This window comes from Leucoraja erinacea, unplaced genomic scaffold (assembly GCF_028641065.1).
Source record: "Leucoraja erinacea ecotype New England unplaced genomic scaffold, Leri_hhj_1 Leri_300S, whole genome shotgun sequence".
NCBI lineage: Eukaryota > Metazoa > Chordata > Chondrichthyes > Rajiformes > Rajidae > Leucoraja > Leucoraja erinaceus.
Window position 1 is genome coordinate 90,349 of NW_026576201.1, and position 27,502 is coordinate 117,850.

The window sequence follows — 27,502 nt, forward strand, 5'->3', positions numbered from 1 at the left end:
TAGTAAACCAGTTAGGGTTTTGGGCATCATGAGTGCTGTAGCCTTGACAGCCTTTACAGCCAGTTGTTTGTTACTGCGGTTTTTAGAACGCAAGCTGATCCGATATGTACAGCCGTGTATGATGCTCTCTCCTTGAAATCTTAATAAAAGACTTATGGTTCACCTAGACTTTGTAATGGATCTTCTGCAAACAGATTGGACATTAGATAAGCTTTATTTAAATACATAGCGATGGATCCGATTTCAGACACATTCTCGGTTTATGCTTCACTCCCACTGCTGAAACAATGGGACAAGAGTTATCTACTAAATAACAACCATGAACATAATTAATCCTATTCACCAGAGTTTGTAGAAGATCGCATGGGATCCAAGATAGCTGAATGGATAGCAAATTGGCTCCATGGAAAGAAGCAGAGGGTATTGGTGGAAGGTTGCTTCTTGGACTGGAGGCCTGTGACTAGTGGTGTGCCTCAGGGTTCGGTGCTGAGCCTACTACTGTGTGTCATCTACATCAACGATTTGGATGAGAACGTACCGGGCAAGATTAGCAAATTTGCTGATGATACAAAAGTGGGTGTTTTTGCAGATAGTGAAGATGGTCATGACCAACTACAGCAGGATCTTGATCGATTGGCCAGGTGGGTGGAGGAATGATTGAGGGAATTTAATACAGTGAAGTGTGAAGTGTTGCATTTTGGGACGTAGAACAAGGGCACGGCCTACACGGTGAATGGTCGGCCTCTGGGTAGTGTTGTACAGCAGAGGGATCTAGGAGTGCAGGTGCATGGTTCCTTGAAGGTCGTGTCGCAGGTAGATAAGTTGGTCAAAAAGGCTTTTGGCACATTAGCCTTCATCAGTGTATTGAGTATAGAAGTTAGGAGGTCACGTTGCAGTTGTATAAGACATTGGTGAGACCGCATTTAGAATATTGTGTTCAGTTCTGGGCACCATGTTATAGGAAAGATATTGTCAAGCTTGAAAGGGTTCAGAAAAGATTTACGAGGATGTTGCCAGGACTAGATGTGAGCTATAGGGAGAGTTGAGTAGGCTGGGTCTCTATTGCTTGGAGCGCAGGATGAGGGGTGATCTTATAGAGGTGTACAAAATCATGAGATGAATAGATTGCCCAAAGGAGGGGAATCAAGGACCAGAGGACATAGGTTCAGGGAGAAGGGAAAAGATGTAACAGGAATCTGAGAGGTAACATTTTCACATAAAAGGTGGTGGGTTTATGGAACAAACTGACATCGGAGGTAGTTGAGGCTGGGACTATCCCAACATTCAAGAAACAGTTATACACGCTAAGACAGGTTTGGAGGGATATGGACCAAGCGCAGGCAGGTGGGACAAGTGTAGCTGAGATATGTTGGCTGGTGAGGGCAAGTTAGGCTGAAGGGCCTGTATCCACACTGTATCACTCTATGACTCTAAGGTCAAGGCTTGAGGATAATAGAACAAGATGCACATTAGCAGCCCTTTATTGTTGAACGTGAAGGAACATGTTCAATCCAATATGAAACATGCTTGAAGGCAAAGGAGACAATTGGCTACAATTGTCAATAGATGGCAAAAGAAAACAGAGGGACAACACTAAATATACAGACAAGAAAAGTAGGAGCACAGCACCAAATATTTTGTTTAATGGCTAAAGAAGTGAAAGTGTTTCATAAGATGGTAAAAAAAAAGGCTCCCTGTTTGACACAATGGGCAATTTCCCCAAATAACAGCAGTGTGGTATACCAAGCACACCGTGGTAGACAGAGATAGGTAGGTAACTCAGAAATGCTTCCATTTGTGTATTTTTTAAAATTAATCTTCAAACACTTACTATGGCTTGAGGCCATAACAGTTATGTCACACGGAGCTTTTCTTTTTTTATTTCCCATTCAAGAGGCCATTTATAACTGAGAGCCTTGGGATATTATCATCTCCAAGGGACTTCATTGTAACACACATTCTCTTTCCACAGAAGTTGCCTGATCTGCTGAGTTCTTTCCATTTCAGTTTTGTTGTCAGATTGCGAGCATCTGCATTCTTTTTGCTTTGAGACAGTGGAGTTGTCCAAAAGAACAATGCATCGTTGCCAGAACAAAACAGGAAATAAAGTGGAAGGCATTCCCTCAAATCTTCGGCCACTCAATCCTTTTATCTAATGGTGCCCACTGGTGGTGTAGGAGGGGTGCACCATGGGATGCCCATGACAATACTATGCGGCATGGGCGGAAATCGCTTTTAAAACTTGGGGGTGGGACAAAATGTCCTGACCCGATGACAACTAACAAATGTATCTCCTCCCACGCACACACACAAACATCTTAGACGCATCTTACTATAACGATCCTGGGACCTGGGGAAGACGAGACACAGTGAAAAGGCCAAAGTGATGTAAATTAAAATAGATAGATATATATTTGCGCTGAGGCCTAACATCCAGGAGCTAGCGGCCTCCAACTGGAATTGACCTTGAGGGCTCCAGTCGCAGAACATGTGGACTTACCATCACGGAGCTGGCTGACTTTGGAGGCTGTGGCGGCGTTGCGGCTGCGACTCGACTTTGGAGGCTTCGGCCACGGGGGCCCTGTGGACGGTAACATCGGGAGCTCGCAGGTCCGTGGTTGGTGGCCGACTTTCAGGAGCACCAGCAACACCAGAGAGCTTCTTCCGCCACGAATCGCGGGGTTGGAATCGGCTCGCTCGCGGGGCCTTTAATCGCCCGGCTCGGCTTAAAATCGGCTACGCAATCTACCATCGCCTGGCGGGGGGGGGGGGGGGGGCTTCAACATCGAGAACCTCGATCGCCTTGACGCAACAGTTTGACTGTCTGACCGCGGGAGAAGAAGCAGGGAAGAGATAACATGGGGGGGGGGGGCGATTGTCCCCCACCTCTCGAAACACAGGGGGACACACGCCCCTGTCCCCTCCCCCCAGATTGCTGCCCATGCTGCCTGAGCCTAAAACTACCAAGTGTCTTGTTCCTGTGCTGCACTGTTGTGTGCTTATGTGCTTATCTGCTTGGTCAAAATGTCCAGGGTTCTTCTTAAATTGAATAACAAATGGGATACAATAGAAGTGAAGCAGGAAGGCAGAGTTCAAATGTGCATGAAAGAACTGCGGAGGCTGGTTTACGCTGAAGCATCTCTGGAGAGAAGCGTCTGCAGAAGGGTCTCGACCCGATATGCCACCTATTCCTTCTCTCCAGAGATGCTGCCTATCCCGCTGAGTTACTCCATCATTTTGTGTCTATCTTAGGTGAAAGGGTAGTCTGGCAGTAGATGGGAAGAAAGGCCTTGCGTGGTTTTTTCTGTGTGTTTTTGCAGCATGCATTGTTCTTTTGGACAACACCAATGTTTCAGAAGTAGAAAAACATGCAGACGCTGCTAATCTGAAATAGAAGTAGAAATGGAAAGCACTCAGCAGATCGGGCAGCTTCTATGGAGGGAGGGAGAATTTGAGTCAACATTTCAAATTGATACAGACTACAAATCGAATAGAATAGAATAGTATAGAATAGAATAGAATAGTTTCTTTATTGTCATTGTAACATGGGCCATGTACAACGAAATTTAAAATGTCAGCCAGTCAGTGCAGCATTCAAACATTTCTAAAGCTAACGAAACATCCACGGTAAAATAATAAAGATAAGCAAATAAATAAAAATCACAGACGAAGCACGCATACACACCCAACCCTCCATCCTTCTGTCGATTTCACCGTTACCACAGTCCCTTAGTCTGTATCGCCCCTGCGTTCCTTGGCGGCCACATTTAGTGCTTTTATAGCAGTGGGGTAAAAACTGTTTTTTAGTCTATTTGTCCTTGTCCTTGTGGATCTGTACCGTCTGCCTGACGGCAACAGTTCAAACAGGGAGTGTCCGGGGTGGGAGATGTCCTTTATTATATTCTGGGTTTTTTTGGTGCAGCGGGAACTGTGTAGGTCCTCCAAGGTAAGGAGAGGGCAGCCGACAATCCTCTGGGCGTTGTCAATGGCCCTCTGGAGCGCTTTCCTCTGAGCCGCTGTGCAGCTGGTGTACCACACGCATACACAGTATGTTAGTATGCTCTCAATGGAGCACCGATAAAAGGACAGCAGCAGCCTCTGAGTGATGTTGTTCTTCCTGAGCACCCTCAGGAAGTGCAGTCTCTGCTGGACCTTTTTCAGCAGCGCAGTGGTGTTCACGCTCCACGTCAGGTCCTCCTCAATGTGGATTCCCAGGAAGCGGAAATCCGCCACCCTCTCTACACAGTCCCCTCTGATAGTCAGTGGTACCATGTCCGTTTTGTTTTTCCTGAAGTCTATTATTACCTCCTTCGTCTTTGAGGTGTTGAGGAGCAGGTTATTTTCTTCGCACCACACTGTCAGCTGCTCCACCTCATCCCGGTAGGCGTACTCGTCCCCCGCGGAGATGAGTCCCACCACTGTAGTGTCATCCGCAAATTTGACAATGGTGTTGCTGTGGTGGGCAGGGGTGCAGTCATGCGTGTAGATGGTGTAGAGCAGGGGGCTCAGTACGCAGCCCTGTGGAGAGCCGGTACTGAGGCTGAGGGCCGTGGATGTGTGATGGCCCACTCTGACTCTCTGGCTGCGACCCGACAGAAAGCTATTTATCCACGTACAGGTGGAGTGTGGAAGTCCCAAGTCCCCCAGTTTGTCCACCAGTTTGTGGGGAAGGATAGTATTAAAAGCAGAGCTGTAGTCCACAAAGAGCATCCGCACGTAGCTCCCCCGCTGCTCCAGGTGAGACAGTGCAGCATGGAGAGCTGTGGCTATAGCGTCCTCTGTGGATCTATTCGCTCTGTACGCAAACTGGTGGGGGTCAAAGCTTCGGGGCAGAAGTGATGTGATGTGACCCCGGACCAGTTTTTCAAAACACTTCATCACCACTGGTGTGAGTGCGACTGGCCGGTAGTCGTTGAGGCTGGAGATGTTGGTTTTTTTGGGCAAGGGGACTATGGTGGAGGACTTCAGACAGGGTGGGACAGTGGACTGGGCCAGAGACTGGTTAAAAATCCTTGTAAGGACTCCAGCCAGCTGGTCTGCGCAGTCCTTCAACACGCGTCCAGAGACGCCGTCAGGACCAGTAGCCTTCCTTGGATTGATGGCCCGCAGAGTGCGCCTCACCTCATGCTCCTCTATCTTGAGGGGTAGGCTGCTGTGGACCATGTGCTGTGATGTGGCTGTCTCGGGTGGCTCCACTTCAAAGCGAGCAAAGAAGAGGTTCAGCTCCTCTGCCAGCGAGGCGTCACCTTCAACAGCTCCAAGGTTGGTCTTATAGTTGGTGAGATACTGGGATCCCCTGCCACACCTGCCTGCTGTTATTACTGTCCAGGTGGTCCTCTATCTTCCTCCTGTAATTTGATTTGGCCTCTCTGATGCCTCTCTTCAGGTTAGCTCGGGCCGTGCTGTATAAAGCCCTATCGCCAGACCTAAAAGCGGTGTTCCTCTCTTTCAACAGCCGCTGGACCTCCCGAGTCATCCAGGGCTTCTGGTTGGGGTAGACCCGGATCTGTTTGTCCACTGTGACCGTGTCCATGCAGTTTTTTTATGTAGCACAGTACACTGTCTGTGAACACCTCCAGGTCCCGGTGTGCAAACACCTCCCAGTTGGTCCTGTCGAAACAGTCCTGCAGCTGCTGAGAAGCACCATCAGGCCAGGTTGTGATGGTCTTTGTAATGGTAGGAGCGGTTTTCCTGAGGGGGGGCATATGCAGGAATTAAGAGCAGGGACATATGGTCAGACTGGCCCAGGTGTGGTAGTGGTCTAGCCCTATAGCCCAGCTTGATGTTGGAGTAGACCTCAAATCATACTTTCTTTCAGATTCAAAAAGGTTCACTTTAAATAAAATTGAGCTGGAGAAAAAAAAATTGCAAACACTTTCCAATTTGCAAAGTGTTCTGTATCTTTACATGAAATGTATGTACTTGGCTCACCTTACAGAATTCTACCACCAGCATCTCTACATAATTCAGTCAAAAATAATCTTCTTCTACATGTAGCCCTTTAAATGTCCACAGATAGGCATTGATGCAGATTCTCTCAGACTGGTTGAAGAGAGTCTTTGTTTCACTCTGAATTGCTGCACAGTCAGGTATTCCACCTTCTGGGTGAGTATTTCTACCTCTCTGAAGATAGACACCAAATGCTGGAACAACTCAGCGGGACAGGCAGCATCTCTGGTGAGAAGGAATGGGTGAGGTTTTGGGTCGAGACCCTGCCCCAGACTCAGGGGAGAGGGGAACACAGAGATATGGAAGGGTAAGGTGTGAAAACAAGAGATCAAAGGGGATGAAATCGAGGGAAATGTAGAATAAATCATTGTTAGCTAGGGAAGGGTTGCAACAAATAAATGTTTTTCCTCTCCAGTGGATGTAAGTGATCTTTGGAGTGTGGGAGGAAACCGAAGATCTTGTAGAAAACCCATGCAGGTCACAGGGACAACGTACAAACACCCTACAGACAAGCACCTGTAGTTAGGATCGAACCTGGGTCTCAGGCATTGTAAGACAGTAGCTCTTGCGCTAGGCCACCGTACAGCCCAGTCGAAGCACAACAAGTACTGCTGCTGACACAGGTCCATTGTCTTGTGTTCAATCCTGATCTCCAGTTGAGTTTACACGCTCTCCTGGTGATCGCATGAGCTTCCTGAAGGTAGCCCGCTTTCCTCCCAATTACCCAAAGTTGGCCACTGTACATTGTCCTTAGTTTGTAGGTGATTGGTAGAATCTGGTGGGAATCGATGGTAATGTGACAAGAATTAAATGGGTGATGGTAGTATTAGTGGAAACAATGGTATTTGATGATCTGTGCAGACTGGATGGACAAAGAAGCTATTTTCTTGCTGTTTCTGATTGGCAAACTAATGGATCATGGCATGGATTTGATTACAGTGTACCTCAGTATTTTAAAAAAAATTATAGAATAAACCTAGTAGATTTAGATTTCATAATATCATATTAACTTTAGTAATAAGGTCATAGGTCATAAGTGATCGGAGCAGAATGAGGCCATTCGGCCCATCGTCTACTCTGCCATTCAATCATGGCTGATCTATCTCTCCCTCATAACCCCATTCTCCTGCCTTCTCCCCATAACCCCTGACACCCGTACTAATCAATGTTTCTCAACATTTAACTATCATCAATGCCCTTAACTTTCTTGTTATTTTTAGCAACACCGTTGCATGGTTTAGTCCCCAAAATGGTAGGATTAAATTGATCTTTGGAGCTTTACAATGTTGATGTGCAGCTAATGTTGCACACGCCCTTTATGACTGTGATCAGGTGAAAAATTTGTAGTTTGTAACAATATTCCCTGGAAAATCAAACCAATGACTCTGATTCAGATGATGTTAAAGAGCTTTGGTATTTCGAAGAGTCCCCAAACCTTCTGTACTGATTGTGAAGGGTCTCGACCAGGAATGTCACCCTTTCCTTCTCTTCAGAGATGCTGCCTGTCCTGCTGAGTTACTCCAGCACTTTGTGTCTATCTTAAGAAGGGTCTCGACCCGAAACATCACCCATTCCTTCTCTTCAGAGATGCTGCATGTTCCCTGAAGTTCTTCCGCTGATGATTTGAACCCCAGCATTTTGTGTGTCTATCTCCTTCTAGTTGAGATGCTGCCTGTCCCGCAAGTCTTTACCCAGTAATCATTTTGTGATTTCTATCTGTCAATAATGCATTGGTGTTGGCTACCGAAAATTCACCCATTCAAATTCTCTTCCAACACACAATGCCTGCACATGACTCAACCCAAATCCACCTCCTTTCTGTTACCCCAAATTTGGTTCGGGGGATCAAAACAAATTTCTGTGGAGGCTAATGCATTTGTTTCAAAAATAAAATCACGTTTGAATTTGCATAAATTGGACAAACACTTTCCAATCTACTACACACATCTGCCACATTTGAAATGGAACAGACTACAAATCATCCTTTCTGACAGATGCAAAAGGGTTCACTTTAAATAAAATTGAGCTGGAGCATAAATTTCACAAACACTTTCCAATTTGCAAAGTGTTCTTTATCTTTACTTGAAATGTATGTACTTGGCTCACCTTACAGAATTCTACCACCAGCATCTCTATATAATTCAGTCAAAATGTTACAGAGAAAGGTTGAACAAGTTAGGGCTTTATTCTTTGGAGCGCAGAAGGTTAAAGGGGGGACTTGATAGAGGTTTTTAACATGATGAGAGGGATAGACAGAGTTGACGTGGAAACGCTTTTCCCACTGAGAGTAGGGAAGATTCAAACAGGGGACATGACTTGAGAATTAAGGGACTGAAGTTTAGGGGTAACATGAGGGGGAACTTCTTTACTCAGAGAGTGGTGGCTGTGTGGAATGAGCTTCCAGTGAAGGTGGTGGAGGCAGGTTCATTTTTATCATTTAGAAATAAATTGGATAGTTATATGGACGGGAAGGGAATGGAAGGTTATGGTCTGAGCGCAGGTATATGGGACTAGGGGAGAATACGTGTTCGGCACGGACTAGAAGGGTCGAGATGGCCTGTTTTCGTGCTGTAATTGTTATATGGTTATATGGTTATATGGTTAAAAATAATCTACTTCCCCACGTAGCCCTTTAAGTGTCACAGATAGGCATTGATGCAGATTCTCTCAGGCTGGTTGAAGACGGTCTTTGTTTCTGAATCACCGCACAGTCAGATATTCCACCTTCTGGGTGAGTATTTCTACCTCTCCGAAGATAGACACCAAATGCTGGAATAACTCAGCAGGACAGACAGACAGCATCTCTGGCGAGAAGGAATGGGTGATGTTTTGGGTCCAGACCATTCCTCAGACTCAGGGGAGAGGGAGACACAGAGATATGGAAGGGTAAGGTGTAAAAATGAGAGATCAAAGGGGATGAAAATCAAGGAAAATGTAGAATAAATCATTGTTTGCTAGGGGAGGGTGGCAACAAAAACATTGTTTACCTCTCCAATGGATGCAAGTGATCTGGTGCCAACATTGCAATGAAGAACAGGGGAAATATTCCACTTATAGTAAGAAAGAACTGCAGATGCTGGTAAAATTGAAGGTAGACATAACATGCTGGAGTAACTCAACAGGACAGGCACCATCTCTGGAGAGAAGGAATGGGTGACGTTTCGAGTCGAGACCCTTCTTCGCTTCCCTGGCAAAGTCTATTGCTTAACCAAAACTGAGATAGATAATCCATGCATGTCTGCCCTGATGTTTTGTGGGATCTTGCTGTGTCTAAACTGGCTGCAGTTTTACTTCCACTGCAATACTTCATCAATACTTATGATGTTTAAAAGCATCTTATGAATGTTCTGAGGTAAAGCAAGGAATTATGTCAAATCAGTTCATTTTTTTTCATTCATTCTGCCAGCGTGACATTCTCAGCAGTAGAACAGTGGAAAATACATTTACCACCATAAATGAGGTTGTTGCCACACTTTTACAGTAGTTATAGGCATGCAGTGAGCAGAGCTCATAATTCATCTCAGGAAGAGATACAATTTGCTTCCTGATCTATGCTGATATAGGTGATCTTGACTTGACTACTGATCGACATTTATTTAAATTTACCACAGAGAGGACGATCTATCCATGTATCCAATTATGAATATTCCTGTGTTTGACTTGTTTCCATCCAAGTAGCATTCGGGCAGGATGTCGGATCGCGGGAACTGCTCCGGTACATCGAGCGCACACGGGCCGACCGCACTTGTGACTTTGGTGCCAAACAGGGCGTCGCTCACATGTGTAATATATGCAAAAAGAATGACATCAGCTCCAAGTAAGAGGCCGTGGGCCTGTCCCGCTTAGGCGATTGTTTTGGCGACAGTCACAGTCGTCGCTGAAAATCCGGCGAATGGACCACACTACGGCAATGTCGACAACAACTTACCACCTAGTCGACGTCAAGCTACAGCAAGCTACCGACAGCCGGCGACCCATTAGGACGTCCACCTACGACCACACCCGCCACTACCTACCATCACGCAGGCGACAACCTACGACAACCAAAGTCAACCAACGTCTATCCGCGACAAGCTACAACAAGCTACGACCCTGTCGGCGACAACTGAAGACAATTCAGTAGCCGGTACCTGTCGCCGGTTGACATAGGTTGACGTAGATCTGAGGTTATCCACTTTGGTGGCAAAAACAGGAAAGTAGATTATTATCTGAATGGTGGCCGATTAGGAAAAGGGGAGATGCAACAAGACCTGGGTGTCATGGTACACCAGTCATTGAATGTAGGCATGCAGGTGCAGCAGGCAGTGAAGAAAGCGAATGGTATGTCAGCATTCATAGCAAAAGGATTTGAGTATAGGAGCAGGGAGGTTCTACTGCAGTTGTACAGGGTCTTGGTGAGACCACACTTGGGAGACCACACAGTTTTGGTCTCCTAATCTGAGGAAAGACATTCTTGCCATAGAGGGAGTACAGAGAAGGTTCACCAGACTGATTCCTGGGATGTCAGGACTTTCATATGAAGAAAGACTGGATAGACTCGGCTTGTACTCGCTAGAATTTAGAAGTTTGAGGGGGGATCTTATAGAAACTTACAAAATTCTTAAGGGGTTGGACAGGCTAGATGCAGGAAGATTGTTCCCGATGTTGGGGAAGTCCAGAACAAGGGGTCACAGTTTAAGGATAAAGGGGAAATCCTTTAGGACCGAGATGAGGAAAACATTTTTCACACAGAGAGTGGTGAATCTCTGGAACTCTCTGCCACAGAAGGTAGTTGAGGCCACAGTTCATTGGCTATATTTAAGAGGGAGTTAGATGTGGCCCTTGTGGCTAAAGGGATCAGGGGGTATGGAGAGAAGGCTGGTACATGATACTGAGTTGGATGATCAGCCATGATCATATTGAATGGCGGTGCAGGCTCGAAGGGCCGAATGGCCTACTCCTGCACCTATTTTCTATGTTTCTAGATAGTCGCCAATGGAATTCACCGAAGTCAGCACCGGCGAAACCTACATCATCCTGGCGACAACCTACGACAAGCTAACTGTCGTCGACTGTCGCCAAAATTTTTGAACGTTTACGTCATCGGGTGGAGCCGCACGCGGCAGATTTGCCAGCAGTCTGTCCGTCCTTTCAGCCTTTGAGTTATTTTTAGTCTGTTTAAAAGTATGTTCCTGGAGGTTGCTCAATCTTTGTTACGTGGGGGAGGTGGGTGGGGAAGGAGGAAACCGTTTCCCAGTCACTTACTGATCGGGATGCGACTATTCTCCGAGTCGCAACTTCGCCCCCCCCCCCCCTCGCGGCCTACCATCTGGATTGGCGCGACCTCTCCTGCCGGCGGCGCAGCACTGAATTACCATCGCGGAGTGGGCGATGCCTTACCGGGGATCACCGTGTGGAGAGCTCCGCAGTGCTGGGCCAGCTGATGTGGAGCTGCGGTTTGCGGAGCTTCAAGCGGAGCGCTGTCTTTAACATCGCGGAGTCCCGGGATCCTTTGCTGGGGGTCGCCAGTGTTGGAGCTCGGCCTGTGGACTTCGGGAGCCACGGTCTCCGGTAGGAAGCGGCCGATTTGGAAACTCCAGGCCGCTGAGAGTGTTCTTCCGTTCCGACGCTGGAGTTCCATCCTCCCGGCGAGAGGGCATGAACATCAGGCCGCCCGTAGCGGCGACTGCGGAGCGCTCAAAGGCCCCGACCACGAGTGAACAGTGAGGAAGATGACTGAACTTTATTGCCTTCCCTCACAGTGGGAAATGTTGATTCCACTGTGGTGGATGTTTATGTTAAACTCTATCGTGTATTGTGTTCTTTTTATTCGTACGGCTATATGGTAACTCAAATCTCACTGTGCCAATTGGTGCATGCGACAATAAATGTAACTTGAATTTGAACATTTCAAAATCCAGCGGTGACCAGAAAGACGCTACGACTCTTTGGGCGCCTGAGGGGGCTACTCATGACCATACAGACGACACCCCGGCAACCATGTGGCGACAGCCTAATCGCCTGTAGTTGCCCAAAAAATAGCCTAAGTGGGACACGGGCATAAGCATTCTAGGACATCCGAGATTTCTTCTTTCTTTAATAAGTACGTATCCTTCTGCTATAGATGGATCCTGCACACATCTCCTCTGCGTCTTGTAATTCTGCTCATTCTCCACCCCACCCTAGACACAACAAGGATAGAGGCTCGAAGGGCCGAATGGCCTACTCCTGCACCTAATTTCTAGAGTGCTCCTGGTGCTCACCATTCATTCCATCACCATCCACATCCACCACATCATTCTCTGACATTTCCATCGCCTCCAATGTGATCCCACCATCAGTCCATCCCCAGCCCTTTGAGACTGCTCCCTCAGCGACATCTTGGTTCATTCATTCCTTCCCACCCAAACCACCCCGTCCCCACGTTACTCGGGCTGACTCGCTAACGGCAGGTAAGCACGGGAAGACTCGTGAAGATTTTTCAACATGATGAAAAATGTCCACGAGATCCCCGAGTACCGACGAGTGGCCATTACCGTAAATCTCCGAGTTCGAATCAGGGCAAACTCGGGAGTACTCGTGGAATGAACTCGTACAGTGGGACAGGGGTTTAAGGCAGCAACTTTAATGTTGCGCCACCGTGCGACCAGTAAAGTAGGAAGATAAGCATAACAAAGAGTAATGTGTCACATCAAGCAATGATATGTAGTTTTACACCTTGAAGTAGCAGCACAACACATAACAGTGCCTTGCTAGAACAGCACTCACCTTTCAGAGTGGCCTTTTTAAGTACCTTCATAGCATAGAGTTGCCCAGCATCAGAGCCCTTGATTTTCTTGACAAGAAAGACCTTAAAGGAAGAACACACAACAAAAGGTTAATAGTAGGGAAAGTCCAGGACAAGGGGTCACAGCTTAAGGATAAGGGGGAAATCCTTTAAAACCGAGATGAGAAGAACTTTTTTCACACAGAGAGTGGTGAATCTCTGGAACTCTCTGCCACAGAGGGTAGTCGAGGCCAGTTCATTGGCTATATTTAAGAGGGAGTTAGATGTGGCCCTTGTGGCTAAGGGGATCAGAGGGTATGGAGAGAAGGCAGGTACGGGATACTGAGTTGGATGATCAGCCATGAACATATTGAATGGCGGTGCAGGCTCGAAGGGCCGAATGGCCTACTCCTGCACCTAATTTCTATGTTTCTATGTTTCTATGTTAATATATCACTTTTCAATGTTTCTTTTCCCCACAGACACTAAAACTATATTAAGCCAGGTCTTGTATATATTGACCTTAACTCTGTTCTTGGATTAAACTAGATCATGACTGGGGTGTTCTATATCTAGAATACCTACATCTCAGTGCAGAACATTTCAGATATTTTGGCAGTAAGATAGATTTGAATAACAGTTTTTTTTAATACTCAACAGTAACCTGACCTTTTTGCACCTTTCAACATAGTTGGAGGAAAACATCTTCAGGCACTTCTAACCAAATGTCTCCCTTCTTGGTTTTCCATTGGTTTTCTAATTTACTTCAATTTTGTGAAGTAGATTGAGGCATGTTTTAGATACAGGGATTAGTTAAAGGACAGTTGTGGTAATTGTTGGTATAACTATGTAACCATTTGAGAAAGCATTTTATTGTCCTTAGTGTCATGAGCATTAGGCTGGTAATGGGAGATATACATGCCAATCATCCCAGAGCAGTTGAAAAACATCCAGTGGGCAGATGGAACAGTAAGGAGAACTCCAATGGGTTCTGATGGTCACCCATGATGGATTGACGGAAGACATACAGTAACACACTTTATGTACTTTAACTTTTCATTGTGAGCAATTTTGGGCCCCATGTCCAAGGACAGAGTGGATGTGCAGAGGATAGTTCCACTAGTGGAAGAGTCTAGGACTAGAGGTCATAACCTCAGAATTAAAGGATGTTCCTTGAGGACGGAGATGAGGAGGAATTTATTTAGTCAGAGGGTAGTGAATCTGTGGAATTCATTGCCACAGAAGGCTGTGGTGGCCAAGTCAATGCATATTTTTAAGGCAGAGATAGATAAATTCTTGATTAGTATGGGTGTCAGGAGTTATGGGGAGAAGGCAGGAGAATGGGGTTAGGAGAGAGAGATAGATCAGCCATGATTGAATGGTGGAGTAGACTTGATGGACCTAATGGTTTAATTCTGCTCGTATCACTTATGAACATGAATTTTACAAAAAGGGATACTAATATTTGAAGAGGTGCCTAATTCTGCTCCAATCACTTAGGACCTTATGAACATTCGCCAAGTTGGAGGATGTTGGTAGAATATCAAAGACTACGAGTAATTCTACAAATTCAAGATTAATTCTAACGAATGCTAGCAGTTACCTACAATCGTACCCACCTCCCCATCCCACCCCACCAGATATTGTCTTCAAATTTGGCCTCTGATATTCTTTTGAAAATAGTCCAATATTTCCAGAGAGAAACAGTGACAAATTGAATTTGTGGAAAAGGAACTTGAAAGAGTTTGGAAAAGCTCATTCAAATCAACAGAATTAGCTTGAGATAACCCTGATAATTAAAAAAAATAGCATGTAATTTCATTTCAAGGCAAATTAAGGTTAGATAACTGAGCAGAAACTAAATGTGGATCACTGATTCTGCCACATAATTGCATTTCCATATAATTGGAAAATAAATCAAGAGACTCATGAGATGGGCCTATTACTGAGTAAGTGTGCATGTGTGGGAGATGATGGGGGTGAAAATGAGCGCTACGGGAACATCGCATATTGTCATGGTAATATTTCTTGAGCCGAATTAGGCAGTGATGAATGTGATTCAGCCTTATGACACTTGCTACTTGTGTGCCAATAATATGTGATTCAGAGTAATCACATCTCCTCTTGACATTACACAGTGCAACCATGTACTATTCTGAGATGCACAAGCGCTTTTCGGTTTGAATCATAGAGTCATAGAGTGATACACCATGGAAACAGGCCCTTCGGCCCAACTTGCCAACACCGGCCAACATGTCCCAGCTATACACGTCCCACCTGCCCTTGTTTGGTCCACATCCCTCCAAACCCGTCCTACCCATGTACCTGTCTAACTGCTTCTTAAATGTTGGGATAGTCCCAGCCACAACTACCTCCTCTGGCAGCTTGTTACATACACCCACCACCCTTGGTGTGAAAAAGTTACCCCTCAGATTCTTATTAAATCTTTTCCCCTTCACCTTAAACCTATGTGTTCTGTTCAGCTTCTCAATTCACCTTCTCTGGGCAGGAGATTCTGTGCATCTTCCCAATCTATTCCTCTCATGATTTTATACACCTCTGTAAGATCACCCTTCATCTTCCTGCGCTTCAAGGGATAGTCCCAGCCTACTCAACCTCTCCCTTTCACTCAGACCCTCGAGCCCTGGTAAATCTTCTCTGTACATTTTCCAGCTTGATGACATCTTTCCTATAACATGGTGCCAGAACTGAACACAATACTATAAATGCGGCCTCAACAAAGTCTTATATGGCTGCAACATGACCTCCCAACTTCACTGATAGCTGGAGGCCCTGAACTAATTCCTCCTGTATCATACTAGTCACAGCCTGCTACCTTGAGAGGTATCCATTTAATCCTACTCTTTGCTTTCTGACCAATAATCATTTCTCTATCTCAGTTTCTGTTCCAGTTTAGTTTATTGTCACGTGTACCGAGGTACAGTGAAAAGCTTTTGCTGCGTGCTAACCAGTAAGCGGAAAGACTACATTCAGGCCATCCACAGTGTACAGATACATGATAAAGGGAATAATATTTAGTGCAAGATAAAGCCAGTAAAGTCCAAATAAAGATAGTCTGATGGTCAAAGATAGTTCAGGACTACGTCGTCAAGTCAAGAGAGTTTATTGTCATGTGTTCCAGATAAGACAATGAAATTCTTGCATTGCTGTAGCACAATAGGAAATTGTAGTCATAACTACAGATCAGATCAGTGTGTCCATATACCATAGGATATATATATATATATATATATATATATATATATATATATATATATATATATACACTATACATGCATTTCGTTGCATTTCGTTATCTCATTTCGTTGCCACAATGCATTTCGTTGTCTCTGTACTGTACACTGACAATGACAATTAAAATTGAATCTGAATCTGGACATATGTATACATACATATATATACATTAACCCTAAATCCACGTTACATGACATTAATGAAAAATTTGCCCTTGTGGTTTTCCAAATAGATCATTGAACAGAAAGACCAAACAATTCTAATAATTAACTTACTTTTCCATAAGATCCCTGGCCCAGGACTTTGAGCAATTCGAACTGAGAGGGATCTGCTTTTTCAAAGCCTTCTTTCACATGGTTGCTGATGTCTATTTCCTTCACAATACGTTCATCCTGTGGGGAAATGTTTACATGGAAGGTTATAGGAAGTGCAAATCCCATAATGCAGCAATCAACTATACATTCTGCACAGGGTCTTTTCATCCCTGTTCAGTTGCCGGAGCAAACATTTCATACAAGAAGATCATTCTATTCTGGCATGCAAATGAAAATATGTGTTGAGGACGCCTTGAGCTGTAAACATTGGATTGAAAAGCGATAATTAAATATGGAGATACAAGACATTGCAGATGCAGATATTGAATAAAAAACAAAATTGCTGGAAGAACTCAATGTTTCAGGCAGCATCTGTGGAGGGAAGTGAAAAGATGATAATTGGGTCCGGATCCGGAATCAATTATGTTTTATTTAATTTACATTGAATAAAAGCTTTCCTCTTCCCCTGCTCAAAATAGTTCATGGATATCTTAATATCCATAGGAGAAAGCAAACACGCAAACACCTAATAGGCTGTGGGCCGAGGAGCTTTATTCCAGTGTTTTGTGACCCAATTCACAGAACTACATGAAATTTTCACATATTGTGTAAAAATATTATATAAATCACCCCTGAAACTCGTCATGAACAAGACTTGCACATTTTTATTAAATTAGAGAAAAAAATGAAAAATTTCGGGTATTTTTAGTCCAATCAAAGCACGTTTAACATTGAGTTGTCTGCCAGTTGGCCAATCACGCGCTTTGCTTCAGGCTAGTACACATCATAGCTGAGAGGGCTTCACTGATGCCTGTTTTACTGGAGGTTCCGATGAAGGTTCTTTGTCATGGAAACTTGCAGCAGGGTAATTGAATTGAGTGAGAAAAGCATTAAGAAGTCTGAAAAATGTGCAGCTAAGTGGATAGAAGTGGAAAGCAAAGTCGCTGCTAAGATGCTGCAACACAAAGTTGTGAAACTTTGTGAATCAACTCAAACTGAAAGGTAAGATCTAAAGTCTGAATTTATGAAAATTAATCTGTATGGACTTTAATTAATTTAATTGCACCCTTTATAATGTGAAGAAATTAGATTTTGAGGCTGTACATTCACTCATTCACTCACTCACTCACCACTCATTAATTCCTTCACTCATTCATTCACTCACTAGAGTAATAAGTCTTAATCATCTAATCTCGGAGCTGCCTGCGATAACTTACCGGGAAAAGGTGCTCCATTCGCGGGGCCTATGTATTTAACATAGTGAAGCCGCAGTCTCAATTAAAAAGTGGCCGATTCGCGAATGCGGAGCCGCGGATCTTCTCCGGGGGAGGGGGGGGGTGTATATAGTGCCGCCCATAGCGGCCGATTTTCAGGAAAACGGAGGAATATATCTATCTGGAATATATATAGGTATAATAATATATTATATTATATTATTATACCTATATTACTATCTGGAATATATATAGGTATATATTATATTATTGTACCTATATTACTATCTGGAATATATATAGGTACAGGTGCACAACCTTTTATCCGAAAGCCTTGGGACCAGACACTTTTCGTAATTCAGAATTTTTCGGCTTTCGGAATGGAAGATTTTTAGTGTAGATTTTAACGGATGGCGCAGTGGTAGAGTGCTCGGCTCATATCCGCAAGGTCGCAAGTTTGCGCCTCGATCCCGAGAGTTACTCGATCGCGAGTTTGAGTCTTCAATGTAGTTTTTTCTTGCAGAATAGGAGAGAATAGGCTGGGATCATTCTCTGCGAGATGATCTTAGTGCGGGAGACAAATGTAGGGGCGGTGTACTGACTGTGTGGGCAGAACTTTGGAAGTGATTGCCCACCATTCTCAAAAGCCGCTGTGTCTCCCTCCCCCTCCAACTCGAGACGAATACGCTGCCCGATGGGCCGCTACGGCGACAAGTGGCAGTTCGCCCACAGCCCGAGCTGCGGCCCTTCATCCGCAACCCGGGTTCCTCTGGAGTTGGAGTGGGGCTGGGCCAGAGTTGTTGCTGGCTGTGAGTCTCTGGGATCTCCGTGCTTGTAGTGGGCCTGGGGGCCGGTGTCCCGTTGGTCCTGACGTCTCCGGTGACTGGCACTTTCTCCGACGTGAAGACAGTACAAAGCCCCCGCGCTGGTGCAATGAGCGGGGAGCTGGAGAGGGGAGGGAAGGGGTCACACACATGGCCGGGAAGCAGAGGGGTGTAGGTGGGGTGAAACTAAAGACAGCAACAATTTGCTGCTGCCTGCCCGCTGAGTTAAAACGTTCCCACGCAAGACTCACGATACACTATGTATCGTGAGTCTACCGTGGGAACTTTTTAACTCAGCGGGCAGGCAGCAGCAGATTGTCAATTATTAACCCTCCCGCGCAATATACCCTCACCTTCTCTTTTATGAATGGGGATTTAGTTCCCCTTTCTTTGAGGATCGTTCGGAGGTTCCGCTGTCACCTCTGCGGGCCGCCCTCGGTGAACGTTTTCAAGGACCTTTCTTCAAGGACTGAAAAAATGTCCGCTATTCGGAGCTTTTTGTTATTTGGAACTTCGGATAAAAGGTTGTGCACCTGTATAATGATATATAGTTTAAATGGACTGCAACACGGAAATACTGCCCATCATGTAATATGGGCATTGGCCGCTAGATGTTTACTTTCCCGATCTCATTTTCTAATTAGTTTAATTAATTAATGTGCAACTTTCGGCAATGACGAGTTATGACATCCTTCTCAATTATATTTCATCTAAATCTGTGGAACATTTCATGTAGTTTGGTGCCTTGGGTCACGAAAACTGATTTCCAGACACATTTTTGATGCTCAGCCCACAGCCTATAATTAAAATCTTTGCCTTTACTATAGCACCATTCCCCATAGCACACCACAACTACATTGCAGCACACTGAGACCTTTAATCCTAATATTAACCCTAAACCAACACAGTCCCTCCCCCGAGCATTCCTCCACCCGTCTGCTCCCCTCACAGCCTGGGCCTGAGCTAAGGTTGCCACCTGTCCCATATTAGCCAGGACATCCTGCATATTGAGCTAAATTGGCTTGTCCCGTACGGGACCGCCCTTGTCCAGTATTTGACGGCTGCTACCCGGGTCGAGGGGACTGTCGGGTCGGAGCGCCTCGTCCGGCCCCGCCTCACCCGTCCCAACGCGGTGCAGCCCATGGAGTGCAGCAGCAGCAGCACCTCACCCATGTCCCCGTCGGTCGGAAGCCCGGACAGCTGTCCGACCTTCGGACCTTTGCTTACCGCCGACACCACCACCCCTCCTTCTCATGGCCGATCATCGGTTCACGAGTTGGATGAGGTGCCGGACTTTGCGCACAACGTCACCCGCAAAGTCCGGCATCCAGGCCAAGACAGCTTAACTTGCCCGCCGGCTGGGCTTTGTGTGCAGGCCAGCACCCGGGGCCAACTCATCATTCACCCAGCCACGGCCGAGTCGGTCAATGAATTGCCGTCGGGAATTTATCCCGTATTTTGACCTTTTGTTCCTTATTTGGGAGTGGGAAAGTTGGCAACCCTAGACTGACCCTAACCCTTATCCCTGTCGGGCCTTCACCAACTCCCCCTCCCCCCTCTCCTGTCTCTAATATTTCTTCTGGTCTCTCTGGTCGTCTGTAGTTCCAGCTGCTGGCACCACATCAATCATAGTGACTTCTCCGCTCCCTTTCCCCGCTCCAATATCAATCATACCCTCTGAATGTACAGCTCGCAGCCCACTCAGCAAAAGCCACTTTATATTTATAAGCCCATTAACCTACAAACGTGTACGTCTTTGGAGTGTGGGAGGAAACCAAAGACCGCAAAGAAAACTCACGCAGGAGAACGTGAGAACGTGCAAACTCCGTACAGACAGCACCCGTAGTCAGGATTGAACCCGGGTCTCTGGCGCTGTAAGGAAGTAGCACTACCGCTGTGCCACCGTGCCATCATAACCGTGTAGTCTGGCAGGCTGGCCTATACTGTGCCTGCTCTCGGGCACCTCCTCATCCCTAGCCCTTGGCCAGGACCCCCACTGATGAACACTAGGACATCATCTCACAGACGGTTTCCAAATCCTATCACCTCTGGCGATCCCAACTCTGCTTCTGTCTCTTTCCCAAAATCCACAAACAGGACAGCACTGGCATATCCAATGTTTCTGCCTTCTCCTTATCATAGAATCCATCTACAAATACCTTGATTCCACCCTATGCCTCCCGAGTCCAGTCACTCGCTCCTCCTCACCATAGTTGGGATGTAATGTTAAAATTGTACAAGGCATTGGTGAGGCCAATTCTGGAGTATGGGGTACAATTTTGTTCGCCTAATTATAGGAAGGATGTCAACAAAATCGAGAGAGTACAGAGGAGATTTACTAGAATGTTGCCTGGGTTTCAGCAACTAAGTTACAGAGAAAGGTTGAACAAGTTAGGGCTTTATTCTTTGGAGCGCAGAAGGTTAAGGGGGGACTTGATAGAGGTCTTTAAAATGATGAGAGGGATAGACAGAGTTGACGTGGATAAGCTTTTCCCACTGAGAGTAGGGAAGATTCAAACAAGGGGACATGACATGAGAATTAAGGGACTGAAGTTTAGGGGTAACATGAGGGGAAACTTCTTTACTCAGAGAGTGGTAGCTGTGTGGAATGAGTTTCCAGTGAAGGTGGTGGAGGCAGGTTCGTTTTTATCATTTAAAAATAAATTGGATAGTTATATGGATGGGAAGGGAATGGAGGGTTATGGTCTGAGCGCAGGTATATGGGACTAGGGGAGATTATGTGTTCGGCACGGACTAGAAGGGTCGAGATCGCCTGTTTCCATGCTGTAATTGTTATATGGTTATATGGTTATATGGTTATAGATAAAACAAGGATAGAGTTCCTCTGGTCCTCACCTTTCACCCCACCAGCCTCTGCATGCAACAGACAACCCTCCGACATTCCCGCCACCTCAATGTGATCCCACCACCAGTCGCATCTTCCAAACCCCACCTCTTTCTGCCTTCAGCAGAGACTGCTCCCTCCGCAACTCCTCGATTCACTCATCCCTTCGCGCCCAAACCACCCTCTCTCCAGGTACTTTCCCCTGCAAACGCAGGAGATGTAACACCTGTCTCTCTACCTCCTCCCTCAGCAGCCCTTCCGAGGGAGACAGAGTAATCTATTCTCTTTACCTAATTACATATAATTACAATGATTGTAATTGCAATTAGCTTCTGACATGTACCTTCTCTAACCTCGCTCACTGTATCCGGTGTTCCCGACGTGGCCTCTTTTACACCGGTGAGACCACACGTAGACTTGACAACCATTTTGTAAAACCCTTGCTCTCAGTCTGCCAAGGCTACTTTAGTTTAGTTGATGTTTCAGGCCCTCTCGCCAGGATGATGGAGTTCTGGCGACGGAAGAACACTCTCAGCAGCCTGGAGTTCCAAATCGGCCGCTTCCTACTGGAGACCGTGGCTCCCGAAGACCACAGGCCGAGCTGGGCGGAGCTCCAACACTGGAGATCTCGGCAAAAGATCCCAGGCCTCTGCGATGTTAAAGTCAGCACCGCCCATAGCTGAAAGCTCCGCAGATCATAAAGAGGAGACTGTATCACAAGTGGCGTGCTAACATCAGTTAGTTTATTATATGTATGGCATAGTTTACAGTGAATTTCACACATCATTTTGTATAATATACTCCATTGACTTTAAGTAAAATTAAGTTACTCTCAATAATATAATGCACTATAACTGTGAGAGAGAGGATTTTGACTGTGACGTCTGGGTTGTTGTTGCCTCCTTATTTACCTCACAGTTAGGAAAAGATTTGAGAATCCAAGGGGATTTTACTTAGACTGAGACTAGAATATTATACGCATCTCACAAGTCCTCGTAATCTATTCTCTTTACCTAATTACATATAATTACAATGATTGTAATTGCAATTAGCTTCTGGCATGTGTGAGCTATTTAATGATACAAGTGTTATGCTGTGGATCCAGTTCACACAAGTGGTGCACTGTAACAAATTACTGGAGATACAAAAAACACCATATCAGAGAGACTGAAGAAACAAGCAAAATGGCGGATGCATTTAACACAGAGAAGTATCAATTACGAATAAAGTGAAGAATTTCAAATTAAATGATTGGAAAACGAGAATACTAGGTTCTGGGATATATACAACCATATAACCATATAACAATTACAGCACGGAAACAGGCCATCTCGACCCTTCTAGTCCGTGCCGAACACATATTCTCCCCTAGTCCCATATACCTACGTTCATAGACCATAACCCTCCATTCCCTTCCCGTCCATATAACTATTCAATTTATTTTTAAATTATAAAAACGAACCTGCCTCCACCACCTTCACTGGAAGCTCATTCCACACAGCCACCACTCTCTGAGTAAAGAAGTTCCCCCTCATGTTACCCCTAAACTTCAGTCCCTTAATTCTCAAGTCATGTCCCCTTGTATGAATCTTCCCTACTCTCAGTGGGAAAAGCTTATCCACGTCAACTATGTCTATCCCTCTCATCATTTTAAAAACCTCTATCAAGTCCCCCCTTAACCTTCTGCGCTCCAAAGAATAAAGCCCTAACTTGTTCAACCTCTCTCTGTAACTTAGTTGCTGAAACCCAGGCAACATTCTAGTAAATCTCCTCTGTACTCTCTCTATTTTGTTGATTTTCATGATTAGTAACTTTGCAGATGACACTAACTTAGATGGTGAAGTTGACAGTGAAGATGGTTGTCAAGAATTCGACCTTGATCAGCTTTGCCAGTGAGTAGGGGTGACACCCAGTGACAACCCTTGAGGCACACCACCAGTCACAGGCTGACAGTCGGAAAAAAAACAATCTTCCACCACCATCCTTTGATTTCTCCTATTAAAGGGCCTGTCTCACTTAACGAGGTAATTCACAAATTCTCCCGAGTTTTCCCCTTGATTCAAACTCTCAGAATGTTCGTAACGGATCCGTAGGAGTCGGTAGATAGATCATATTTACACTTATATATTCAGATAAGTGTGAGGCTGCATTTTGGGAGGTCAAATCTTCACGGTGAATAGTAAGGTCTTGAGGGGTGTTGTAGAGCAGAGGGATCTGGAAGTACAAAGAAACCTGAAAGAGGCAAGGACTATCCCTACATTTAAGAAATGGTACATAGTACCATAGTCCAGGTACATAGATAGGAGAAGTTTGGAGGGATATTGACCAAATGCAGGCAAGTGGGACTAATGTAGCTGGGACGTATTGGTTGGCGAGGGCAAGTTGGGCTGAAGAGCCTGTTCCCATTCTGTATCACCCTATGACTATGGCATTGCAGGTAGATAGGGTAGCAAGGAGGGTTGTCATCAGTCAGAGAACTGAGTATAAAGGTTTGGATCGAAGATAGACACAAAAAGCTGGAATTACTCAGCGGGACAGGCCGCATCTCTGGAGAGAAGGAATGGGTGACATTTCGGGTCGAGACCCTTCTTCAGACTGAAAGTCACGGGAAAGTGAAACGAGGAATACAGACGATGATGTAGAGAGAGTGAATGAAAGAAATGAATGAAAGATATACACAAAAGTAAAGAAACAGGCCATTGTTAGTTGTTTGTTGGGTGAAAACGAGAAGTTGGTGCGACTTGGGTGGGGGAGGGATGGAGAGAGAGAGAATGTTGGGGTTACTTGATATTAGAGAAATTAATATTCATACCACTGGGTTGTAAACTGCCCAAGCAAAATATGAGATGCTGTTCCTTCAATTTGCATTTAGCCTCGCTTTGACAAAGTGTTGAGCAATTTAGCAGTGTTTACCAATGTTAATTTCCCTTCCATTCCCACACTGACCTGTCTGTCCTAGGCCTCCTTCAGCATTTTGCATCTTTCTATGGTTTAGAGTGATATGGGCCAGACATAGACAAATGGCACTAGCTTGGATGGGACATCTTGGTTGCCATGGACAAGTTGAGCCAAAGGATCTGTTTCCGTGCTCTTTGACTCTATGACTCCATATCACATAGAGTAACTGGGAGCGGTAACGTGTGTAGAAATGAAAATATCACTAGCCTTTGTGAGATGAATCCACTCCTGCAACCATTTCCAGCGGAACACTGAGTTACTTCAGTAATATATTTATTTAAGTGGGAAACTGCAATTAGTGCATTTAATCAAAAGAATCACAATTTAATACACACTTAAAAATTAGTGATGACTCATATGCAGAACATAATTTGCCCACTTCCAACTAAAAGTCTTAACCTTGGGAAGTCTGATAATTCTCCACTGGGCTGTATAGCTTTGAATTTAAAATAAGAAAGTGCAGATTTATCTGGAGATAATGGCTTAAATAATTATAACAATTAGTTTGACAAACTCCAAATGAGCTTCGAACAATATTCTTTCAACCTTACCTTCACATATATATATATATAAACCGTATTTTCCGGGCATCCAAGACGCTGTTTTTTACTCTTAAAAATAGGCCCGAAAATTTACCTGCGTCCTGGAGGCCGAAGGTTAGGCTGAGCAATGCCACTCTCATAGCGACTGCTCCGCGGAACCCGCCACATCTTCGACCCTGAAACTGTGTGAAGCAGCTGTAAAAGGACAGCACCACTGGGGGGGGGGGGGGGGGGGCTGCACAAAGTAGTAAACTTAGCTAGGCCGCCAGGGGTAAAGTTGCAGGAAGGGCAGGAGCGTTGAGAAGGAGGGGGACGGAGATCATGCCAGCAACTCACTTCCTGTTATTTGAACTCCCTGAGCCAGGAAGTCCCAGTCCCTTAGACCTGAACAGCGCAATGTGGGACAGGCAAAGATGGCGGCTCCAGAGGTCCAGATTGCCTCGTTGAAGGACTTTCACATCTTCCTTTCTACTGACTAAAGCAAACCCTTGATCCTGTCCCACCAGCCATTTTTCAAAATTTAGCAACTCAAAATGGGGGTGCGTCTTCATTGCCGGGAATTACAATATATATATATTTGACAAACTGATTTTAATTATATTTTTATATATACATACATATACTTTGGAATGGGCATTGAGCTAAAACCTCAACAGGATCTGAAACTGATACAGAAATAAAATGTCTACTAGTCCCTAAGTCCCTCTCACATTCAAATACTCATATTTTCTTACATGATAAAATTAATAATCATCTTCCTCTTAATGTTACATTCTATGGTCATCAGTAAACATTCTTGTGATAAATGATAAGTTCATGATTTTCATAACTAAAAATGTCTGTAAATCTCCAACAAAGGACATAACCAAACAAAGAGGAAAGTGCAAAACAGCTGGTCAGAAGATAAAAGATGCTGTCACATTATGTAAATAGTCAGGCAGTTAGCTTAATAGTAGTGGGAATTCAAATATCAGTGGTGCATCAAATGCTAGGTGTTTTACAATTTGGTCAGTCATTCAGTCAAACATTTGGGAAGTGTTCAGACAATGCTGCAAATTGGAAGGAAAAAAAGAGTCAAATATTTATCAGAGTCCAACATAATCATCTGAAACCCACTGACCGCAGAAGACTCATCACTAAAATCAATATCCAGGTCAGGTAGCCAATGTGTGCTTATTAAACAAAATGTTCGGAGATTGCTTTGAGTTTGGGCATAAAATCTGCAATGTTCCAAATGTCCTGCAATTGAGTCTTTTGTGGCTTTGTGCTCTTTGTGAGTGTACATTTACCATTGTTTCCATTAGGCTGAGAAGTGGTCACCTTATTAATTACTCTTGGTTATCCTAAAATTTCTACTTTCTACTATGTAAAAGAAAATAGTCATCGAGTCGTACAGCATGAAAATAAGCCCTTCAGCCCAACTTGCCCATGCTGACCAAGATGCCCCACCTACACTAGTCCAACCTGCCTACGTTTGGTCCATATCCCCCTGAACTTTACCCATCTCCTGCGGCTCCATACAAAACACAATGTTTTGGTTTCAAAGGGGCCCTTTTCTCTCTATAGTTGTTACCCTAGTGTAAGGTATTCTTGTCTGAGGTAAGGCTTAGTTGTGACTAGCACAAAGGACACGTCCACACCGGGTTTGTGTTCCAGGGCAAGAGCCCGTTTATTCTGCAATCACTGCCTTTTATCTTGAAGGTCACGAGCTCAGTCACGAGGCTCATGCACGAGTTCCTGTTACATTGATTGTAAAGACATCTCATCTCCCTCTTTACTTTTAAGATGTTACAGGCACTTGTATTTACATTATATACATATTACATTTATTACATAACGTAGCAAGAAATCACATCTCCCTCTTTACTTTATATCTCCCTCTTCATTTTACAGATCATACATCTCCCCCTTTTCACTTTGTTTATCAACTCCCCTGATGTCCACTTTAATTTTATACTCTAGCAAAGGGCCTCTCTCATTTGCCTTCTGCTGCGACTGGGAGACTGGCTCCCACCTCTCGTCCAGCTAGGCTTCTGGGGACTTATTCTGGCATCTAGGAGACGGGCTCCTCTGGCCATTTCTCACCCCTGGGAGACTGGCTCCTCTGACTAGGTTTCTCCTACTTAAAGACCCTTCTGGGAGACTACTGCTGGCTTCTGGAAGACGGGCTCCTCTGTCCAGGTTTCTCCCATCTGGACGTCTGACTACTGATGGTCTATCCAGGGGTTTTTTACACACTGCTACACGGGGGTTGCCCTTTTATTCCATCAACCAGACTCATACTTAGTTTGGTTGATCACCTCAATGAGGGAGAAGAGAAGAGATAATGAACTGCGGGAATCACCTGCAGCTGTTGAAAACACAATTAACAGACACAAACTTAGTTGAGATAATGAACTGCATGTCAAGACAAAACATTGATTGCCCTTTAATTAGTGTACCCAAATCACCTGTGAAGACAGAACACTAATAACTAATAGAACCCCGTTCTATAGTATTCTTACATTTGTTCTTACATTCCCCCTTTCTCCTGGAAAGAATGTTCCTTTTATCACAACAGTACCTAATGCAGTCTTTTAACTTACAGTACAGTGGCAGTGTTTATCAGTAGAAAAGAGCAAAATAATCTCCCCTTCTTATGGAAGGAATGATCTTTTATCACAACAGTACCAAGTGCAGTGCATTTCTGTCGACAAAAGCCAAATAATTACACGGTTCTGTATTATTTTTACGTCCAAAAGAACCAAGGCAGTACATATCTGTGGAAAAGAGCAAGGGTACCGAGGCAGTGTATATCAGGTAAACAAAACCCAATTGGGAGAGACCCATTTCTTACAGCATGTCACACAGCATTTC

The 27,502-nt window shown here is 44.9% G+C and overlaps 1 protein-coding gene across 1 annotated transcript in view; it reads right to left on the reverse strand.

Moving 5' to 3' along the window:
- Positions 1-16,569, reverse strand: part of LOC129693452 (ribosomal protein S6 kinase alpha-2-like) — a 104,164-nt gene extending 87,595 nt beyond the window's left edge. The window contains exons 1-2 of the mRNA XM_055630267.1: positions 16,225-16,569; positions 12,697-12,778 (exon numbers count right to left, since the gene is read on the reverse strand). Coding sequence (XP_055486242.1) covers positions 12,697-12,778; positions 16,225-16,431 — 289 coding nt within the window. The 5' untranslated portion in view covers positions 16,432-16,569. The remainder of the gene's footprint in view (positions 1-12,696; positions 12,779-16,224) is intronic.
- Between the last annotated feature and the right edge of the window lie 10,933 nt (positions 16,570-27,502).